This window comes from Gouania willdenowi, chromosome 19 (assembly GCF_900634775.1).
Source record: "Gouania willdenowi chromosome 19, fGouWil2.1, whole genome shotgun sequence".
NCBI lineage: Eukaryota > Metazoa > Chordata > Actinopteri > Blenniiformes > Gobiesocidae > Gouania > Gouania willdenowi.
This window is the reverse complement of record NC_041062.1, coordinates 6,247,011-6,265,610: the sequence shown is the minus strand read 5'-3', so window position 1 is coordinate 6,265,610 and position 18,600 is coordinate 6,247,011. Positions and strand designations below refer to the sequence as shown.

General features: G+C 38.0%; 1 protein-coding gene across 4 annotated transcripts; it reads left to right on the top strand.

Annotated features, from left to right (window-relative positions):
• The first annotated feature begins 418 nt into the window (after positions 1–418).
• entpd1 (ectonucleoside triphosphate diphosphohydrolase 1) lies at positions 419–17,954 on the top strand. 4 transcript variants are annotated; one of them, XM_028475497.1, is made up of 11 exons: positions 419–897; positions 1,675–1,826; positions 10,900–11,027; positions 12,684–12,801; positions 13,448–13,598; positions 13,775–13,934; positions 14,804–15,007; positions 15,122–15,379; positions 16,219–16,332; positions 16,453–16,590; positions 17,426–17,954. In XM_028475497.1, the coding sequence occupies exons 3-11, from the start codon at positions 10,902–10,904 to the stop codon at positions 17,630–17,632; spliced, it is 1,476 nt and encodes a 491-aa protein (XP_028331298.1). In that variant the 5' UTR covers positions 419–897; positions 1,675–1,826; positions 10,900–10,901; the 3' UTR covers positions 17,633–17,954. The 4 variants fall into 4 exon arrangements, with proteins under 4 accessions (XP_028331298.1, XP_028331297.1, XP_028331296.1 ...); XM_028475496.1 differs by having other exon boundaries at positions 1,672–1,826; XM_028475495.1 differs by lacking the exon at positions 1,675–1,826 and having other exon boundaries at positions 420–897.
• The last annotated feature ends 646 nt before the right edge of the window (positions 17,955–18,600 follow it).

Below are 18,600 nucleotides of genomic sequence, written 5' to 3'. Positions count from 1 at the left end.
TCTTTCTTACATTACAAAAATCCAGTATGTGGCAGCGTTGTAGATTTCCTTCAATACCATTTGCACTAATTGTGCTTTCCACTTAGGCGTGCACTCATATATTAACTGTTTCCTGCTGATGACAGCAGCTCGCATGACTGTTTGTGACCAAAGCGTGTGTGAATTTCCACCTCCTGTGATGGTGACTCTTGCAAACAGAGGTGGGGATTGTTTCGCAGCCTTGTGAAATGCGCACAAAGCATACACACACACACACGCACACGCACACACACACACACACACACACACACACACACACACAGAGGACAGGTAGCAGTGTACAGTACAGTATATCCCATGACCCTGGACTGAGATAAGGTTCCATGTTGGTTTTTATAAGCTCTCTGTAAACCTCAGTGGAGCTAGTAAGCTGCTGTTTGGTAAGAGGGCAGTGAAGGTTTTGCAGTGGGTTCATCAGCGTCTTTCTCTCTTGGTTCAGTTCCAGTTCTCATCCAGATCTAACATTGCTTTTATGTTTGACCCACTTATACCGATACAGGGAACATGAAAAAGTGGAACATGCGTCAGTGATAAAGAAGACACTGGAGGAAAAGAAGAGTTGGAAGAAAGGATTTTTTTCCTGGAGTGGAAGCAGGGATGATAAGGGAGAGAGAGAGAGAGAGAGAGAGGAGGAAGGGAAGTAGGCTGAGCAGGAGGGAGGAGGGAGGCTCTGCTTCCCTCTTAATAAAGCGGGTGCATGTGAAGAGAGGTGGTGAGAAACATCAGGCTGAGCAGAAGGTTGTGTTGCCACCACAGAAGAAGAGAGAGTTCAGCAGAAAAAGAGAAACAGAGAGAGAGAGAGAGAATACAAGGAGCATTGTCTATCTGCTGAAAGAGAACCCATGCCTGCACAAAGAGGTAGGTGTAATGCTATGACACACACACACACACACACACACACACACACACACACTGGGTGTACCATCTCTAATCAGTGTTGGGTACCAGCTGGATGGGTTTTCTCCCCACATGTGCAGAGGTAAAACTAAGTACTCATGTTATTGTAATTGAGTAGATTTTATGCTATACTTGTACTTTTTTGAGTATATATTTCAAAATCATGAATTTTACTTGAACCGTTTTAAAAGAAGTAATTTGTTACATGTCTACACCCAACCGTTACTGAGTAAATTATTATTATTTTTTGTTTTAAAATGATCAACGAACAATGGGAAACTACAGGAAAATGCAATAACCAAACAACTAAATGCATCGCAATTATAGACGACAAATCAGATTAAACGTAACGCAAACAGACACGACATTTAAAAACATCTGTTTTAGAGTTCATGAATGTAGCTTTTTATTTATTTTTTATTTAATTTATTTGTCTTATTTTATCTTTTAAAATAGAATTGTACATTGCACAAACCTTTTATTTTATACGGATACATTCCAAAGTTCCAATTGCGCAAGATTTGGTTGCTTCCTTTTTAAATTTATTCATGAGATGTTTACTGTACGCAAAGGAAGGTGAAATTAACTAGTAACTTTTACTTAAAGTACTATTTTATTGAGCTACTTTGTACTTGTACTTGAGTATTTTATGTAAGACTTTATTGTACTAAATGAAGTAACAATACTTCTACTTGAGTATGATATATCAGTACTCTTTATATGTGTCCCATCCAGTAGCAGCTGTGGGACGTACAGGTGTGTGAATTTCCAACAGCATGACAGGACTTTAGAGACCGGACAACCATGTGTGCGTGAGGACAAGTGTAGCTCAGAGTGAGATCCAACGCCCACTGGATTGTGTTCTAGTTTCACATTCACGTCAATACAAGGTAGTATAAGATTTATAGGAGTTTGTGACCAAGGTTGATTATGTAGCTGCTATCTGACTAATAAGTGATCATATCTGAAAGGGTTACAACTTAATGATCCTCACTTTATCTCAGTATTTTTAGATTGATGGTTTCACAAAGCAATCGGGTTGTTTCTGTTTGTGTAAAGTAGAACGGCAACAGGTTGAGAAATCAATTGCCAAACCTCGAGGTCGGACTCACGTATTCAAGAAGTCCCTCTAAACTGCTAAGTTTACACCTCCAATGTGTTACAAGCCGCTTTTTCTAGAAAGAAACCCACCTATTGATCCATTTCTTAGGTTACTACTTTTCTTACTCAGCTCCATACCTTCAAATTTAGACGACAAACAATAAAATCTATCATAATCTCAGTAAAATAGCAATAATAGTATGGGTCATTTAGAGCAGTGGTTCTGGTTTGGCTTAAGTTCTGTTATTTCTGATTTCAATTGATTCAAGGATCAAAGTGTTTATTGTTATTTTCACAGTAAAAAAAACATGTTTCCCTGCACAATGACATTCCTACTTTCCATACTACACACTGGATGCCACAAAAAATAAATGTGAAACAAAGAACAAAAAACTAAAGAGAAAAGTATAATAATAATTATAATCATTTAAAAAGGTAATAAAGATATATATGTACAAGATAGAGAAGATAGAAAAGTCAAATATAAAGTGTATTGTGCATAGTGAATTATATACAATTCTATCGGCTGTTGAGGAGTCCAAATACTCAGAATTCTGTGAAAAAAATACAACTAGAGAGCATAATGACGGAAGGAATAAGTAATAACACACATTTGAAAGAATCCCATTGTAAATAAGTCGACTGAAACAGTATTTAGTGGCTCCTGAATGAAGACATTTCTATAGTTTGTATAATTTCTGGTCATCTCTCACCTGGTGTGGGACCAAGACTGAACCTTTGTATTTTCATTTAATGTTCTAATCAAGATCAATTTTATCACTATTTTTACGATTGTCATTTTTAACTAAAAATAAACATCATAAAACTATGTTTTAAATGTTTTCATTTGTTGATTTGTACCCACATTTGAGAAACACTCATTTAGAGGATGAAAAATTCAGTTTGGCCTTAAATGATAAATTCCAACTATTGAGATTCTTTTTCTTTGTTATTATTTGTATTCCACATTTAGTCTGATTTGACCAATCCTGTTATTTGTACGGTGATTTGAGCACATATACAGCATTTCTTCTTCTTCTTTATGTACTTATTTGTTACTTTCAGTACAGAAAGAAGCAGCAGTTCCTTTTTTCTCAGCCTAAGGTCATAGAACACACGTCTAGTGCGTGGTCAGTGAAAACCACTTCCCTGTAGCGAGCGGTGACGCTTCCTCTTGTTTCTAGTCATCAGACTCTGTCAAAGGTTTCCTTTAGCTACATCGCCATTTCTCAACAGCACTGATATATAAACATATATATATAGGAACAGTGCTAAAGGGAGTGAACTAAACTAATCTGGCATGAAAGACAAAACTGACAGCATAACTTTAAGTAAAGAACACATTTAATGTATGTAGCTGTACATATATGACAACAATAAAAATGATCTATCACCTGCTTATCCTTATCCTTATCCTTATCCTTATTCTAATCCTTATCTTAATCTATAGATGACATCATTGACATGTGACATAGATTTTTTTTTTTTTTTCGAGCTCTTGTTTGCAAACCCTGAGTTGGAAAAATAGTTTCTGTTAAAAAAAAATTTTGTTTTACAACAAAAAAAAAGGCATATAACCAAGATGAACTAAAATCATTTAAACCTTTGTGATATACAGTATTTTGCTTGAGTTGTTTAATTTCCTATTTTAAAATAAAAGTCTAGTTTGTTACATTTAGTTTGCGGCATTTTCACATTCATGATATAATGCAATAGACAAATAGCAATGGCTTGTTGGAAGTGACGTTGGTAAAATCTCCTCGTAGCTTAAAATGCATGGCTTTAAATGCAGTCAATTTCTATCTTATATTTCTATTTTTATCAGTTTCAACAGGAAAAGATGAATAGATCATTTAAAACAATATTATCAATTTTTTTTCCTATTCTCACTTATTTAATTCTCTCCATTTTCCTCCTTTTGCAAAGTATAAAATTCTTCTGATCAATTATTAATTCCATATTTACCTTTGTTATTTTCATAATTAGATATATTTTGATTAGTTTTTCCTAGTTATTTACACTATAAACCTCTAATGGCTGTAGATAAGAGACTGTGCAACGTTGATAGCAGGAACAACTGTTAGCTTGATGTTCAATCATTCAAAATTGACAGAAGTTACACTTATAAATAGATTTATTTTCTAAAAGGAAGTTTGAATGATAAATCTACGGAGCAGAAGCTGATATTTGTTTCCTGGTTTCACCATGTTATTAGCCATGTTTTCTCATGCTAGCTTAAATGTTCATTGTGGTGTCTGAGATGTTACAGCTAGACTTCAGAAGCACAACAACAGATGTTAAAACAAGCCTCGCTGAGACGTTGTCTCGCCAATCTGTCATGAAACCACAGCGTGTATCAACACCAAATGATTCACTGCTCTAATAACCCTAGCATCACCTGCTGAGTCAGCAGCACCACCTTTTCCATCCTTTTTCTTTTTCTTATCAGCAGGAGTGGACTGGGACCAAAATTCCACCCTGGCATTTTCTGTCCAGACCAGACCACTACATATTTGAGCTACGTACCTTTTGCCAATAAATATCCATTTTTCCTATTTTTTTGTAATTTTCTTTGACACTTATCCAATTTTTGTCCTTTCTTGGCCTCTTTTCATCCAAATAAGCTATAAATATCACATATTTTCTCTTCCCCCTACATTTTGTCTCTTTCTGTTCCACATTTTTGCCCTTGTTCACTATTGTTTGCCACATTTTGCCCATTTAAGCTACCCTTTGCCATTACGTACCACCTGGTTCCTCTTTTTTTGCCCATTTTGTGACCACTCTTGACTGCTTTTGGCCCATTTTAGTCACTTTTCACTCTTTTCTTGCCATGTTTTTGCCACTTTTGGATCCTTTTTGCCCACCTGTTACCATGTCTGCCTCTACTCGCTCGTCAAAGAAAAATGGAAAATAAAAAAACGTAGGGGATCGGTATCACGGTCTGAGTTCATTTCCGTACTGAGATTATAACCCTAACCCAAACATAATCCAATAAACAAATAAAACGTGTGTCCGTTCACTTTGAAAACAAAAACAAACAAAATGAATACATTTTTTGGGAAAAATTAAATGTGCATATACAATCTCAGTACGATGTGAACTCAGACCATGACACCGGATCGGCCTACGGGGACGATGCCAGTATACCAGATCACCAATCCTTATCAGTCTCTATCTTTGTGAAATTTGGTGTTCACAGTTTTAGATAAAGAACCAAAAATATAAAAGCGACCAGAAATGTGTCAGACATCTACAGTGTGACACAGCTATTACAGCTAGCTCCTCAAGCTAGCGTCATTGTGTGAGCGAGCTTGTGAGCAGTATTTAAATAATAGGCCTACCTGTTAAATTATACAGTAGCTTACATTAAATATTTTTATTGTGGTAGTTTTAGGTATAGCAGAACATTTAAAGTCAGCTTGTGTTTCTCTGTTGCTCTTATTTTTAAACCACAACACCTTCCTCAAAGTGTCAAAGTGTGAGACATCTCGGCCTCACCTTAACATTTAGTGGATCATAAATGGAAACTCAGCATGTGTGTGTGTGTGTGTGTGTGTGTGCGCGTGTGCGTGTGCGCTTATGTAACATTGTAGACCTTTAAATCTCAGAAAATCCTTTAAACGAGTAACTGCATGTACAGGTGTGAGTGTGTCCCATGTTGATGTGGATTTTAAAAACAGTTTAGCAGTTAAAAAAAGAAAAAAAAAAAATCATACAAAAATTGTAATATGCCATTGGTGACACAGATAGGGTGAAGCTGTAAAATTGAAATTAGTAAAAAAAAAAAAGCAATAACAATAGCAATTATTTTGTCTTTTTTGGCTCACGTACATCCCTGCGTGTACCCCAGGGATGGACTGGGTGAAATTGTTGAAAATGTGGAACCAAAAGAGGCCAAATGTAGGGGAAAATGGAATAAAGTGGTATATATTAGTATTCATAGCTTATTTGAATGAAAAGTGGCCAAAAAAATTAAAGAAAGAACAAAAATTGGATAAAAGTGTCAAAAAGAACTTGCAAAAAATGGACAAAAATAGGAAAAAAGGGACATTTATTGGCAAAACGTACCTCAAATCTAAAAAAAGGGTCAAAAGGGGGAAAAAATGGGATAAAGGAAAGAGGAACCAGGTATATGTAATGGCAAAGGGTAGCTTAAATGGGCAAAATGTGGCAAACAATAGTGAAAAAGGGCAAAAATTTGGATCAAAAAGAGGCAAAATGTAAAGGGAAATGGAATAAAGTGGTATTTATTGGTATTTATAGCTTATTTGGAAAAAAATTGAAGAAAGAACAAAAATTGGACGAAAGTGTCAAAAAGAACTTGCAAAAATGGACCAAAAACAGTAAAAAAGGGATATTTATCGGCAAAGGGCAGCTAAAATCTGAGAAAAGTGGGAAATGGGACAAAGGAAGTTGCAAAATAGCCAAAGAATATTAGAATAAAAGGGGTTGAAAAGTTTCCCCTTTTAAGGTTTTCTCGGGGAGTAATAATTACAGGTACATTTAAGATGGCTTCGATATGGTGTGTGATAATGTAGTGGGCTGGTCTGGAAAGAATATGCCTGGGCTGAATTTTTGTCCCTGTCCATCCCTGAGTACACGTACCCCCAATTGAGAAACACTGTTTTAGAGTATTAATAAATACTAGATGAAATAAAAGGGAAACCCGTGCAAGTTAAACGAGTCCATAATCCATGTTGGTGATGCTACTCCGCCAAATCCTTGTGAAATTTTGAAATTCTGACTATCCAGACATGATGTAACTGTTAAAAAGAGGGGGTCACGTCCAAACAAAGCTGGGGTGTTATAAGTGAAGACAGCTGACATCAGTAAACACAACAACGGGGCGGTTATTCACTTCCCCAGCAGGTACAGATGTTTCCACATTTCCAGAGCCGACCTTCATTTGAAGTTTGATGTTTCACTGCAGAAATCATGGCATGTAAACATGGTACCAAAACATTTGTCATTTCCATGTTTGTTTCAACGTTTCCCTGGTCTCAGCCGCATGCCAAAGCCTTGATGAGTACCATCATCCTAAGAATGCAGGATTCTACTTTTAATATAACACACATGTTAGCACGGTTAGGGTAAATGACTGCCCCCACCCCCCCCAACTTTAAAGCTTTCAATGACGTGGACTCAATAACACAAGCACAGTTGGATTTCTCCTGTGTACAATAATGTGCATTTATGAGTTAAGTCCCCTCAAAATGATTCCACAATATTTTATACGTATTTAACTTTAGCACAAACAGTTAGACTCCATAATCTCACGACCCTCAAAGAGGCTTTTTTGAGCTCGATATGTAACAACAACCCAAATTTTTATGAGAAATTAATGTAATGAATCCAAAATGTTACAACTGGTCAATAATGTCAAGATGTTGAGCCCAAAATGCAAAAACATTTTGGCTTTTTTATGTATATAAACATTTTTACATGTGTATTTGTGTATGATAATACTCTCAACATTGAAGCAATAAGCCTCTTTAATTCATGCAATTAATTTTGGCAAAACTTTACTTTTTGGTCTTAGCATTGTGTTACATACATACATACATATATATTATGGCAAGCCATTTAGGAAATTAAACATATATTGACTCTGGGAATGTATGGAATGAATGGAAAGTCTGAATAAATATAAGAAAAGTTTGAATATATACAGATGCTGGTCATATAATAAGGATATCATGAAAAAGTCGATTTATTTCAGTAATTCCATTAAAAAAGTGAAACGTGTATATTATATTCATTCATTACACACAGACTGATATATTTCAAATGTTTATTTCTTTTAATTTTGATGATTATAACTGAAAACTAATGAAATCCCAAATTCAGAATCTCAGAAAAATAGAATATTACTTAAGATCGATACAAAAAAAAGATTTCTAGAAATGTTGGTCAACAGAAAAGTATGAACATGAAAATTATGAGCATGTACGGCACTCAATACTTAGTTGGGGCTCCTTTTATTTATTTTATTTTATTTTTTTGCCTGAATTACTGCAGCAATGCGGCGTGGCATGGAGTGGATCAGTCTGTGGCACTGCTCAGGTGTTATGAGAGCCCAATTAGCTCTGATAGTGGCCTTCAGCTCTTCTGCATTGTTGGATCTGGCATCTTACATCTTCCTCTTCACAATACTCCATAGACTTTCTACGGGGTTAAGATCAATAACGAGCAGGGATACCATGGTCCTTAAACCAGGTACTGGTAGCTTTGGCACTGTGTGCAGGTGCCAAGTCCTGTTGGAAAATGAAATCTGCATCTCCATAAAGTTGGTCAGCAGCAGGAAGCATGAAGTGCTCTAAAACTTCCTGGTTGACGGCTGCGTTGACCTTGGACCTAAGGAAACACAGTGGACCAACACCAGCACATGACAGGGCACCCCAAACCATCACTGACTGTGGAAAATTTACACTCGACCTCAAGCATCATGGATTCTGTGCATCTCCTTTCTTCCTCCAGACTCTTGGACCTTGATTTCTAAAGGACATGCAAAATGTACTTTGATCAGTGACCATACCTTAGGACCACTCAGCAGCAGTCCAGTCCTTTTTGTCTTTAGCCCAGGTGAGACGCTTCTGGCGCTGTCTCTGGTTCACGAGTGACTTGACATTGTCTTGCAGACGCCTGTGCGTGGTGGTTCTTGAACCACTGAATCCAGCTGTAGTCCACTCTTTGTGAATCTCCCCCACATTTTTGAATGGGTTTGGTTTCAGGGTGCGGTTATCCCTATTGCTTGTACACTTTTTCCTACCACATCTTTTCCTTCCCTTTGCCTCTCTATTAATGTGTTTGGATACAGAGCTCTGTGAACAGCCAGCCTTTTTAGCCATGACCTTTTGTGTCTTGCCCTCCTTGTGAAGGTGTCACTGGTCATATTTTGGACAACTGTCATGTCAGCAGTCTTTTTCCATGATTGTGTAGCCTACAGAACTAGACTGGAGACCATTGAACCTCTATTGAACCTCTCCACAATATTCTAATTTTCTGAGATAATGATCTAATGATCTGAGATTAGTAAATTAGACCAGCACCTGTATATTGAGTTATAGACTGAATATACAGTATATACTGTATATATTCCAACTTGTATATACATATATTTAATTTCCTAAATAGCTTGCCATAATATATCATTCATATTTCATACAATGGAGCTTTCTCATGTTCCCTGTCTGATAAAAGAAAAAAAATACACGGTGAAATAAAATAGAAATTTAAAGAAGTTCAGCATCATTGAATCTCCATAGTTTACAGTTGTTACTTAATCATGACCAAAAGTTTGCTCTGTTGAGCGTGAAGTATATAAAGCAGAGTCGGTTAGTGGTGTAATATAAATAAACATAGCGCAATAATGGATAAACACATTTTGCAAGGGGCCCATCATTTGTAGTCTGTGCACACACGCACACTCACACACGCACACACACACTGCAGAGAATAGCAGGGGATCCCAATCCGTCACTGAAATGACATCACAGCCTGCCAGCATTAAAAAAAACTAAACAAGGGAGTCCCTCACTTTCCCTCCCTCCTACACAGAATGAACAGAGAGAGAGAGAGAGAGAGAGAGAGAGAGAGTCTGTTGTAAAGGCTTCACACACACACACACACACACACGCACGCGTGCACAAAGTATGTCTCCATAGAGACCAACTCGGTTGCCCTGGCTTTGGGAGGAAATGCCAAACTTTGTCCTTTAGAGACGCTGTACACACACACACACACACACACACACACACACACACACACACACACACACACACACACACACACACACACACACACACACACACACACACACACACACACACACACACACTCTCTTTTCTCGTCCACTATTAGGACCTAATGGAAAAAACAACTTCTCGTCATTTTATCACCGAGCTATACCTCCCTTCGTCTGTCTGCACATACTTTCCCACTCTTTCACTGCCAGTCACTTTCCCTCCCCTCTTTTCCTCTTTTTCACTATCTCTTTCTTCCTCCTCCTCCTCCTCCTCTCCCTGCCATGCTCCATGTTGCTCCCTCCCCTCATCAGAGGCTATTTCATTGAAGTAGAGGACAGAGGTAAGTGCTCTCTCTTGCTGTTTTAGATGCCGAGTTGCTGCTTTAGTGCATTTTAAGTTTCAGGGTCATTGTGTTTCCCCCAAGGTTTAATATTCAACTAACAGCTCTGAACAGACACTATACTCTCCTGTGGGTGTGTGAGTGCAATGTGTGCCAGCTGTGCTATACAAGTCTACACAGTCTGGCAATAATCAAACAGCCTTGTGCTGTGTGTATACTCAAGATTTGAGACTCTGTCATGGTTATATATTTTAGATCCAAATAGCAAACATTTGAATCTCTGTGAGTACTTGGGAAGGGTTGGGAATCCTGGTGTGATCCACCAGAAGCCCATAGCAGGATGTTGGATTATTTGCCAAATCAAGGACTATTACTAAAGAAAAACTATTCACAATTACTCTTTATAATGAAGCCAACTGTTCCCAGTGTTCATGTAAACATTAGCTTTTCCCCGAGATTACAGTTTTTGATCTGGTTCCAACAAGGAGTTGCTTGGGGGAAATCTTATATTACGTAAGAACCTTGATGAGGTTTTTCTGAGTAAAATCAATGAATGCATCGGCACTTGGCCAAAGCATCTGCAGTCATGGTTACAAAGGAAAACAAAACAAATAAACTATTTGTTTGATGTTGTAAAATGACTTCATCCACATCTGGATGCAGAACTAGCCTGCACACATCTTCATTCTATTTCTGTTTTATCCTTATGTCCCCTCTTTCTATTCCTCCTTCTTCTTCCTGTCTGTCTGTCTGTGCTTCCGCCCCCGCTCTCAGAGATGAAAGAGAAGAACCCCTGGCATATGCCTGTGACCATCATCATCTCTGTGATTGGTGTCATTGCGATTGTTGCCTTGGTGACGGTGGCGGTTTTGCAGAACAAGCCTCTTCATCAAAAGTATAAGGTACCCACTTTCTCTAACTTTTGAATCCAACTACCCTCTTTGTGCGACTACAACATTTTGCTCAGAATTCTGTAAAAAAAAAACTATAGAGCATAACGATGGAATGAATGAGTGATAACACTTATTTTAAAGAATCTTATTTTGTAAATAAGTGGAATGAAACTGTATTTAGTGCCTCCTGAATAGATTTATTTCTATCATTTCATCTCCCACTTGGTGTGGGACCACGACTGACTTGTATTTTCAGTTCATGTTTTAATTAAGATCATCTAATCATCATTTGTGTTCATTTGTGTCATTTTGTGTTGTGTTTTTGGTGTCATGTTGTGAATTTGTCTGTTCCTTTGATTATTCAGTATATTTTTCTCATTATTTGTGTGTTTTTGTTGTTGTTTTTGTGTGTTGTTGGTATTATTTATTATGATTAGCATTTTTAACTGAAAATAAACATAAAAATAAAAATTTCTTTAATGCTTCCATTTGTATTTTTCTCTCTCCCCGTTTAAGAAACACTGCTATAAAGCAGGGGCGTCAAACTCATTTTAGTTCAGTTTGATCTTAAGTGGGCCACAGATTTTAAGAAAACAAACAAGCATTAATTCAACATTAATGTTCCCTATCGTTTCACATAGAAGTATGTAAAGCACCTATAATGTGCATGCAATAAGTGACAGATATCGGTCCCTGCAAGATCTTCACTTTAAATTTTTCGGGACCACTTTACTTGAAGTTGTATACATAAAGGCTGACATTTTTATTATGACACCTAGCATGAATATGGTGTCATGAAGGCTGTCATTAAGTGTCGTTCTTTACCCTAACCCCACTAGATCCCTCCACCGAACCCCAAAAAATGCCAACATAGCTCCAAAGGTGTCGTAGTTTAGTGAACAACACTTAATGACAGCTTTCATGACACCTTTCTCATGCCACTGACAGCGTAATGACAGCCTTATGTATAAAACTTAAAATACAGTGTGACCAAATTTGAGCGCAATCTCTATTTAATTTGGGGAATTGTTGCGGAATAATATGAAGAAAACTTCTGAATTTTGGAAAAAATTAAGAAAACTTGCAATTAAAAAGGACCACCATCATATGGAGTTTTGTGGAATTTGTGTATTTGGAGGGCTTGAGATATCTACAACTGAATGATTTGGTAATTTAAACAATGATTCATTTTTACTTTCCCCAGTATGGGCCACATTTGATGCTCTCAAGGTCCAGATTTGTCCCCCGGGCCTTGAGTTTGACACGTGTCCTTTAGAGGAAGGTTAATGTAGCATGTTTATTTCTTCTGTGAGAGCCAACTTTGTGACATGAGGACCTCCGTCCAAAGTCTAAATGGCCAAATATGGTTATCTATATGACCTCAACCTGTACACTGGCTTTCAGAGATCCATCACCAAATATGGCCAGTCAATGTTTATACAGATACCAGTCACATCTCTTCTCACAGTGAGAGTGTTGTTGCCATTATTGATTGCATTCTCAGTGTGGGCCATTTTTTCCCCTAAGTGAGTCTCTTCTATTTCTGGAAACTTGTAAAAGCAGTTTAATGGCTCTTTGGAAACAGTGTTTGATGGTGCACATCTGGTTAAAACGCATCTGTAACTAATTACCTTTTCCCCCCAACCATCATTATCCTCTGTCCAGTATGGGATTGTGCTGGATGCTGGTTCTTCGCACACGGCTCTTTATATCTACCAGTGGCCAGCGGAGAAAGATAACAACACTGGGAGGGTGGAACAGACACATTCCTGCAAAGTCAAAGGTAAAGAACACAAAGAGGGATGTAGAGCATGCACGATATTACCCTGTGTGCCAGTATCTGTGCTATAACTATGGTAAGGTTTATGTGAATAACAGCAAAAGTATTTATACTTGTTGTTCAACACTTCAATAATGTTAATAATCACAAATGTAATAATGCTGACTTCTATTTTCCAAAGTATATCAAAACGTTTGCTTTTTCTTTTCTCTTCATATCAATATCTGCCTGTTTGTGATAAATCAAGTTACTTTGTTTTGTGATTATAAAAGGATATATGAAGATTTTCCAGAAATTAATCAAAGATATTCACAAATTATTAAAGTGAGAACCTATTTATTTAAAAATATGGTTTTAATCTTTTAGGGATAAATGGATTGGGTTCTCACCAATGCATCACAATAATAATTGTTTTACATGTGTCTGTTTACTCTCCCAAACATTTCCATCATGTGAGATTTAACTCAAAAATAATCTAAGCATTGCTAACTGCATTTCCAACTGATTCTGTGGGATTCTTACATTGAAGACTTTCTTCTTGTTTATTAAATTCCAGATGACAATCATTTAATCCTACGCCATGTTCCAACAACAGGTCTTCATCAGGTTTGAAGCTGAGCCTGAATATTTACATCTTGTTTACCCACAGGTAAAGGAATTTCCAGCTATGCAGCTGATCCATGGGGAGCAGGAGAGTCTTTGACAGTGTGCATGCAGGAGGCCAAACAGCAGGTGCCTGTCAAACGACACCACGAGACACCGTTGTATCTCGGAGCAACAGCAGGAATGAGACTGCTCAAGTACGGTGTACCTAGGCAGCCTTTTTACTCCTGAATTCATCAACGTGTCAACATAAATCTTGTGTAACTGCGACATCCATCACATGCAATGGCTTGTTTACAATCTGATTTTGTTGCATTGATGTAAAATGTCGATGTGGGTCGCTCTATTAAATGTGCCTTTTGTGTGGATGAAGTATGGAGAACAGCTCGGCCTCGGACAAGGTGTTCGAAGCTGTGGAGCAAGCCTTGCAGAGATTCCCCTTCTCCTATCAGGGAGCGAGAATACTCAGTGGCCAGGAGGAAGGTGCCTTTGGCTGGGTTACCGTCAACTACCTGGACGACCGCCTCGAACAGGTCAGCAGCATTAAAGCTCAATACACGTTTGAGTGGATTGATCTTCTTTCAGATGGCTAATAACCACAGCCAGCAGTAGATTTAAAAGGTTCACATGTCAAAAAACAATAGCAAAAAACCTCCATCAAGTGCCAAATCTATAAATGTGGAGAAAATGGGAGAAAATGTTGACTTTTTAAGAGAGGCTTTTCTAATAATTACCTTTAAAGTAGGTAATGAAAGAAAACATGTACAGTAGGGGGCAACTATTCAAGTTGGTTCCAACACATCAATAACCAAGGAGGAGGAGGAAGAGGAAGAGGAAGAGGAGGAGGAGGAGGAGGAGGAGGAGGAGGAAGAAGAGGAAGAGGAAGAGGAGGAGGAGGAAGAAGAGGAAGAGGAAGAGGAAGAGGAGGAGGAGGAGGAGGAAGAAGACTCATCAAAGGGGCCGGTTGGCTGGCTTGTTGTCTTGCACACACAAAGTAATGAAATAAAACGTACAGTAAGTGGCGATATGCACCTATTTAAGTTGGTTGCAACACGCCAATAACCAAGAAAGAAGAAGAAGAAAGAGAATGAGCAAATGTCATAAAATGATTCTGTAAAACATTGTTGATGTAGTTTAATGTGTCATAAAGTAAGAAAGAGACACTAATGATGACCCTGCATGAGTATAACCTATAGTTCATCAATAGTGACAGTTCAGAGGAATCTGTATCAAAGCACAAACCTTCATCAAAGCCTTGACAAGAGTTACTTTTTGCTTGTGTGGCTTTTTTATAAGGCAATGCCTTTGTCTGTTGTTTTAGTCACAGTTAACCTCACTCATCACCACATCAATGTAGGCCACATCACAGTCTTCATCACAGCCTTTTGTGTTTCCATTGTAGGGCTTAGAAACCACAGGAGCTCTCGACCTTGGTGGGGCTTCCACTCAAATTAGTTTTGTTTCGGATAAGTATGATGGATCAGAGTCGCCCAGTAACTCTGTGACCTTCCGGCTTTATGGAAATGACTACAACCTGTACACCCACAGTTTCCTCTGTTATGGGAAAGACCAAGCACTCCGAATGGCGCTGGCATACCAAACCCAGGTAAACACATGAGTGGGGCCATCGCTGAGAGAGAGAATGGTTGTATTGCCCACGATGTGTTCACTAACCTCTCTGTGTCTGTGTTGGATCTCTTTATCTCACTCTCTCTCCTAGTTAGGTCCAAGAACAATATCAGATCCCTGTTTCCACCAAGGTTACAATGTGTCGAAGGAATACTCTGAGCTCTACAACAGCCCGTGTGTGTCAGACAGGAAACCAAATGGACCTCCTGTAACCTTCAATCACCAGGGAATGGGAAACTTTCAACAATGCCAAGAAGTTGTCAAACGCATCTTCAACCTTACTTCCTGCAAATACAGCCAGTGTTCTTTCAACGGGGTCTTCCAGCCACTTTTGCAAGGACCCTTTGGGGTAATACTGCACTGAACATACTTATCAGACTTCAGGTTTTTTTTTTACAATCTATTTATTTTTGGTTAAGAATGCATCACAACACATTTAGCAGCAGTAAGAAGAGCACAAACCTCCACCAAACACCAGTTATCCTTTTAGCCAGATATTTCAGTTATCTGGATCAATGATTCTGATCATGGTACTACTATCATTCACAATTTAAAGGCTTCAAAGAAATGTATATCCCCATTAATAATGATTAGAGTAGATTTGAATGTATGGGAACCCCCGTTTTTTTTTTTTTTTTAAATTGCAATGAGATGCACAATCCACTTCCGATTCGGGTGTAAATTGGCAAGGTAATTGAGAAACCAACCTGACATGCTGGTATTTGAGTCAAAATTCATAAAGATTTTTATAAATCGAGGTATGACTTTTTGCCAATGATGAGAGATAGAGATTTTTCCATTATTGAAAATGATCCAGAATCAGTGTATTGATCCAGATCCCCTCCAAGGTTTAATGGACTCTTCCATGGTGTAAGGTCTATCTTTGGTTAAAAGTAGTGCCTCCTTGGTAGAGTAATTAAAGCCATTCAATCCTGGCTCCAACTCCACCTTGAACCCTTGAAAAAAGGAAAGTCATTTAGTCGGAATTGGATTTTTGAACTCTAGCTCTCTCAAATCACCACTAAATGATTTGAATTTTGCATTAGAAGGAATGCAATGTTTGGCTTTCTTAAAGCATTTTCTTGCCTCCCATGAGAAGATGAACTGTTATAAAGTGACTACGTCATTGCTAAACATACCAAGACAATGTGATTTCCTGTAATTTCACTTCACCCTTCATTTTTTTAGGCTTTCTCTGCATACTACTTTGTGATGAACTTCCTAAATCTGACGGACACGTCCACACCTCTGGAAACAGTGAAGGATAAGCTGACACAATACTGTGCTACCTCTTGGGCTCAGGTCAGAGCACTGATTGGTTGTTGATACACATTTTCAAAAGTGTTCCCCAACACTCTGCCTCACACCGTTTTTAAGCCCCGATGTAAGGTCTGATGATATCGCTGCGTTTGAATTTAACAGATACGGCTGGAGCATCCAAATGTGAAAACCAAATATCTGGCCGAGTATTGCTTTTCTGGTACTTACATTCTCACCCTGCTGACTGAAGGATACAACTTCACCTCCGAGAGCTACTCTAATATTAATTTCATCAAGAAGGTCAGTGGATTTTGCTCGATTTTTGGTTTCAGGGTCATAAAGCTTTGATGCACCCTGTCTGTTATGTCCAATTAACAACTAATCTCTACTTAAAAATGGAGGATTTGTTGTACCAATAGTTTTTTGTTTTTTTTGAACACTTTGCTTTGAATGACCTTAAACATTTCGCAAAAGTTTAAACACCCATTGATCTCCTCAGTTAGCACTCAAAGTTTAAAACATGGATTATATGGTCATCCTCGTAAGCAAAGCACAGAACACACATGTTCGAGTTTGCAGACGTTCCAATACTCGACTTAAAAAAAAGACACTAAATAGCTGAGTGAAGCTTGGCTTTTATTTGCCTTACTTATCACACAGTCTTTCCTGTTGTGACAGACCAGTGCCTGCAATAACAATGAGTTACTGGCAGCACGCGTTTCTAATTAAACTACTTAATACATGTGTGTGTCTCCAGAAATGCACTATCCCACTGTCTGCAAACTCTTTTTAGCCAAACTTAATGCTTTAAAAATAAACCTCTTACCAAACAACACAGTTTGCACCACTTTGATGCTTGAATACTCCACCTACTGCCCCCCTATGGCATGGAGGGTAATTGCAGCAATATTCTTCCTCAAATTCTATTGGCCAATGGCGTTAAATCTGCTAAGGATTTACAGTTATTTAAAAACACTGCAGTAATTTAGGATTACCACATCTGTTGTAAATTGTAGCTCTTTGAGTTAGCATCAAAACATGTTTCCAAATATTTTTGAGCAACGGCCTGTTGTGGTGGGCCACAGACCAAAGTTTGAAAATCAGTTTCTCTGATAAATTTTTATCCTGTTTCCAGATAAAGGGCAGTGATGCTGGATGGACTCTGGGCTACATGTTGAATCTGACCAACATGATCCCAGCCGAGGCTCCGGACTCTCCCCTTCTTCCCCATACCGGCTATGTCTCCATAGTAACCGTGATGGCATTGCTGCTCTTCCTCCTCTTCATCCTCAGTTTGCGTCCTCTCTGGCTACGTTGCTCCAAGCGACCACAAATTGTATAAACACATGTTTGGTTTCTTCTTTGTATGTACAGTATACTGTAAATTGTAAGTCAGAGGAAGAATGTGTGTGTGCGTGTGTGTGTTCAGATTTAGTTTCATGGACTTTTGATAAATGGTAAATGTTGTCAGTCACTGGGACACAGTTCTGTATCATTGGTTCAAGGCAGTTTTTGGCATTACGTGTGTGTGGATGCATGTGTGTGTGTGTGTGTGTGCATGTGTGTGTGAGTGAGTGTGTGAAACAACTGATTGTGGATGGCTCTTGAATTTCCAATGTGAATATTCCACTGTATAAATAAAATGACCCTGATTTGTATAAAAATGTCGGGTTGGCTTGTCACTTGTACACAGATAAACACACAATCTTTTCTCAAACATTAGCGGTTATACTAAGTAGCACGGTTTGTGGCTCATTCCATGTCATTTCACAAATAGCCCACGCGCTTCCATCTAAAAAAAATTCTAATAAAAAATAAATTATTATGGGACACAGAGGCAAGCTACAATGGCCTCATGTAAAGGATTTTCAATGTTCGCAAGTGGTGAAATAACCCGGGGTCCAAAATAAAAATGTTGTTTTATATCCCAAGTTAGAGTTATCTTTATACTATGAATTAAAACAGAGATCAGACTTTTTCTTACATTCCCATATGCAGTTATGGGCCAGTGGAAAAGGTAAAAAAAAGTATTTTTCCAGATTTCAAGAGACTGTCATATGCAGTATGTGACTAATCATTAGTTATGTGAACAGTCTATGTTAGGGATGTTCCAATACAATTTTTTCATTTCCAATATGATACTGATATTGCATATCGGCCGTTACCGATATCAGCATGAATCCATCCATACTTTTTCTTTTCTTTTATAAATAATAATGACTTATTTTGTAGTGTGAAATGTTAGAAAAGGCTTAATCAAGTGAGTAGGTATGAGAAAAACCCATTTATTATTAACCAATTGGTTACATA

What these genes read in the sequence shown, in the direction of transcription:
- entpd1 (XM_028475493.1), top strand. Translation starts at nt 10,074, where the DNA reads ATGTTGCTCCCTCCCCTCATCAGAGGCTATTTCATTGAAGTAGAGGAC. An exon ending in ACATTCCTGCAAAGTCAAAG is followed by an intron (nt 12,802 to 13,447) that starts GTAAAGAACACA and finishes GTTTACCCACAG; the next exon opens with GTAAAGGAATTTCCAGCTAT. An exon ending in CGCTGGCATACCAAACCCAG is followed by an intron (nt 15,008 to 15,121) that starts GTAAACACATGA and finishes TCTCTCTCCTAG; the next exon opens with TTAGGTCCAAGAACAATATC.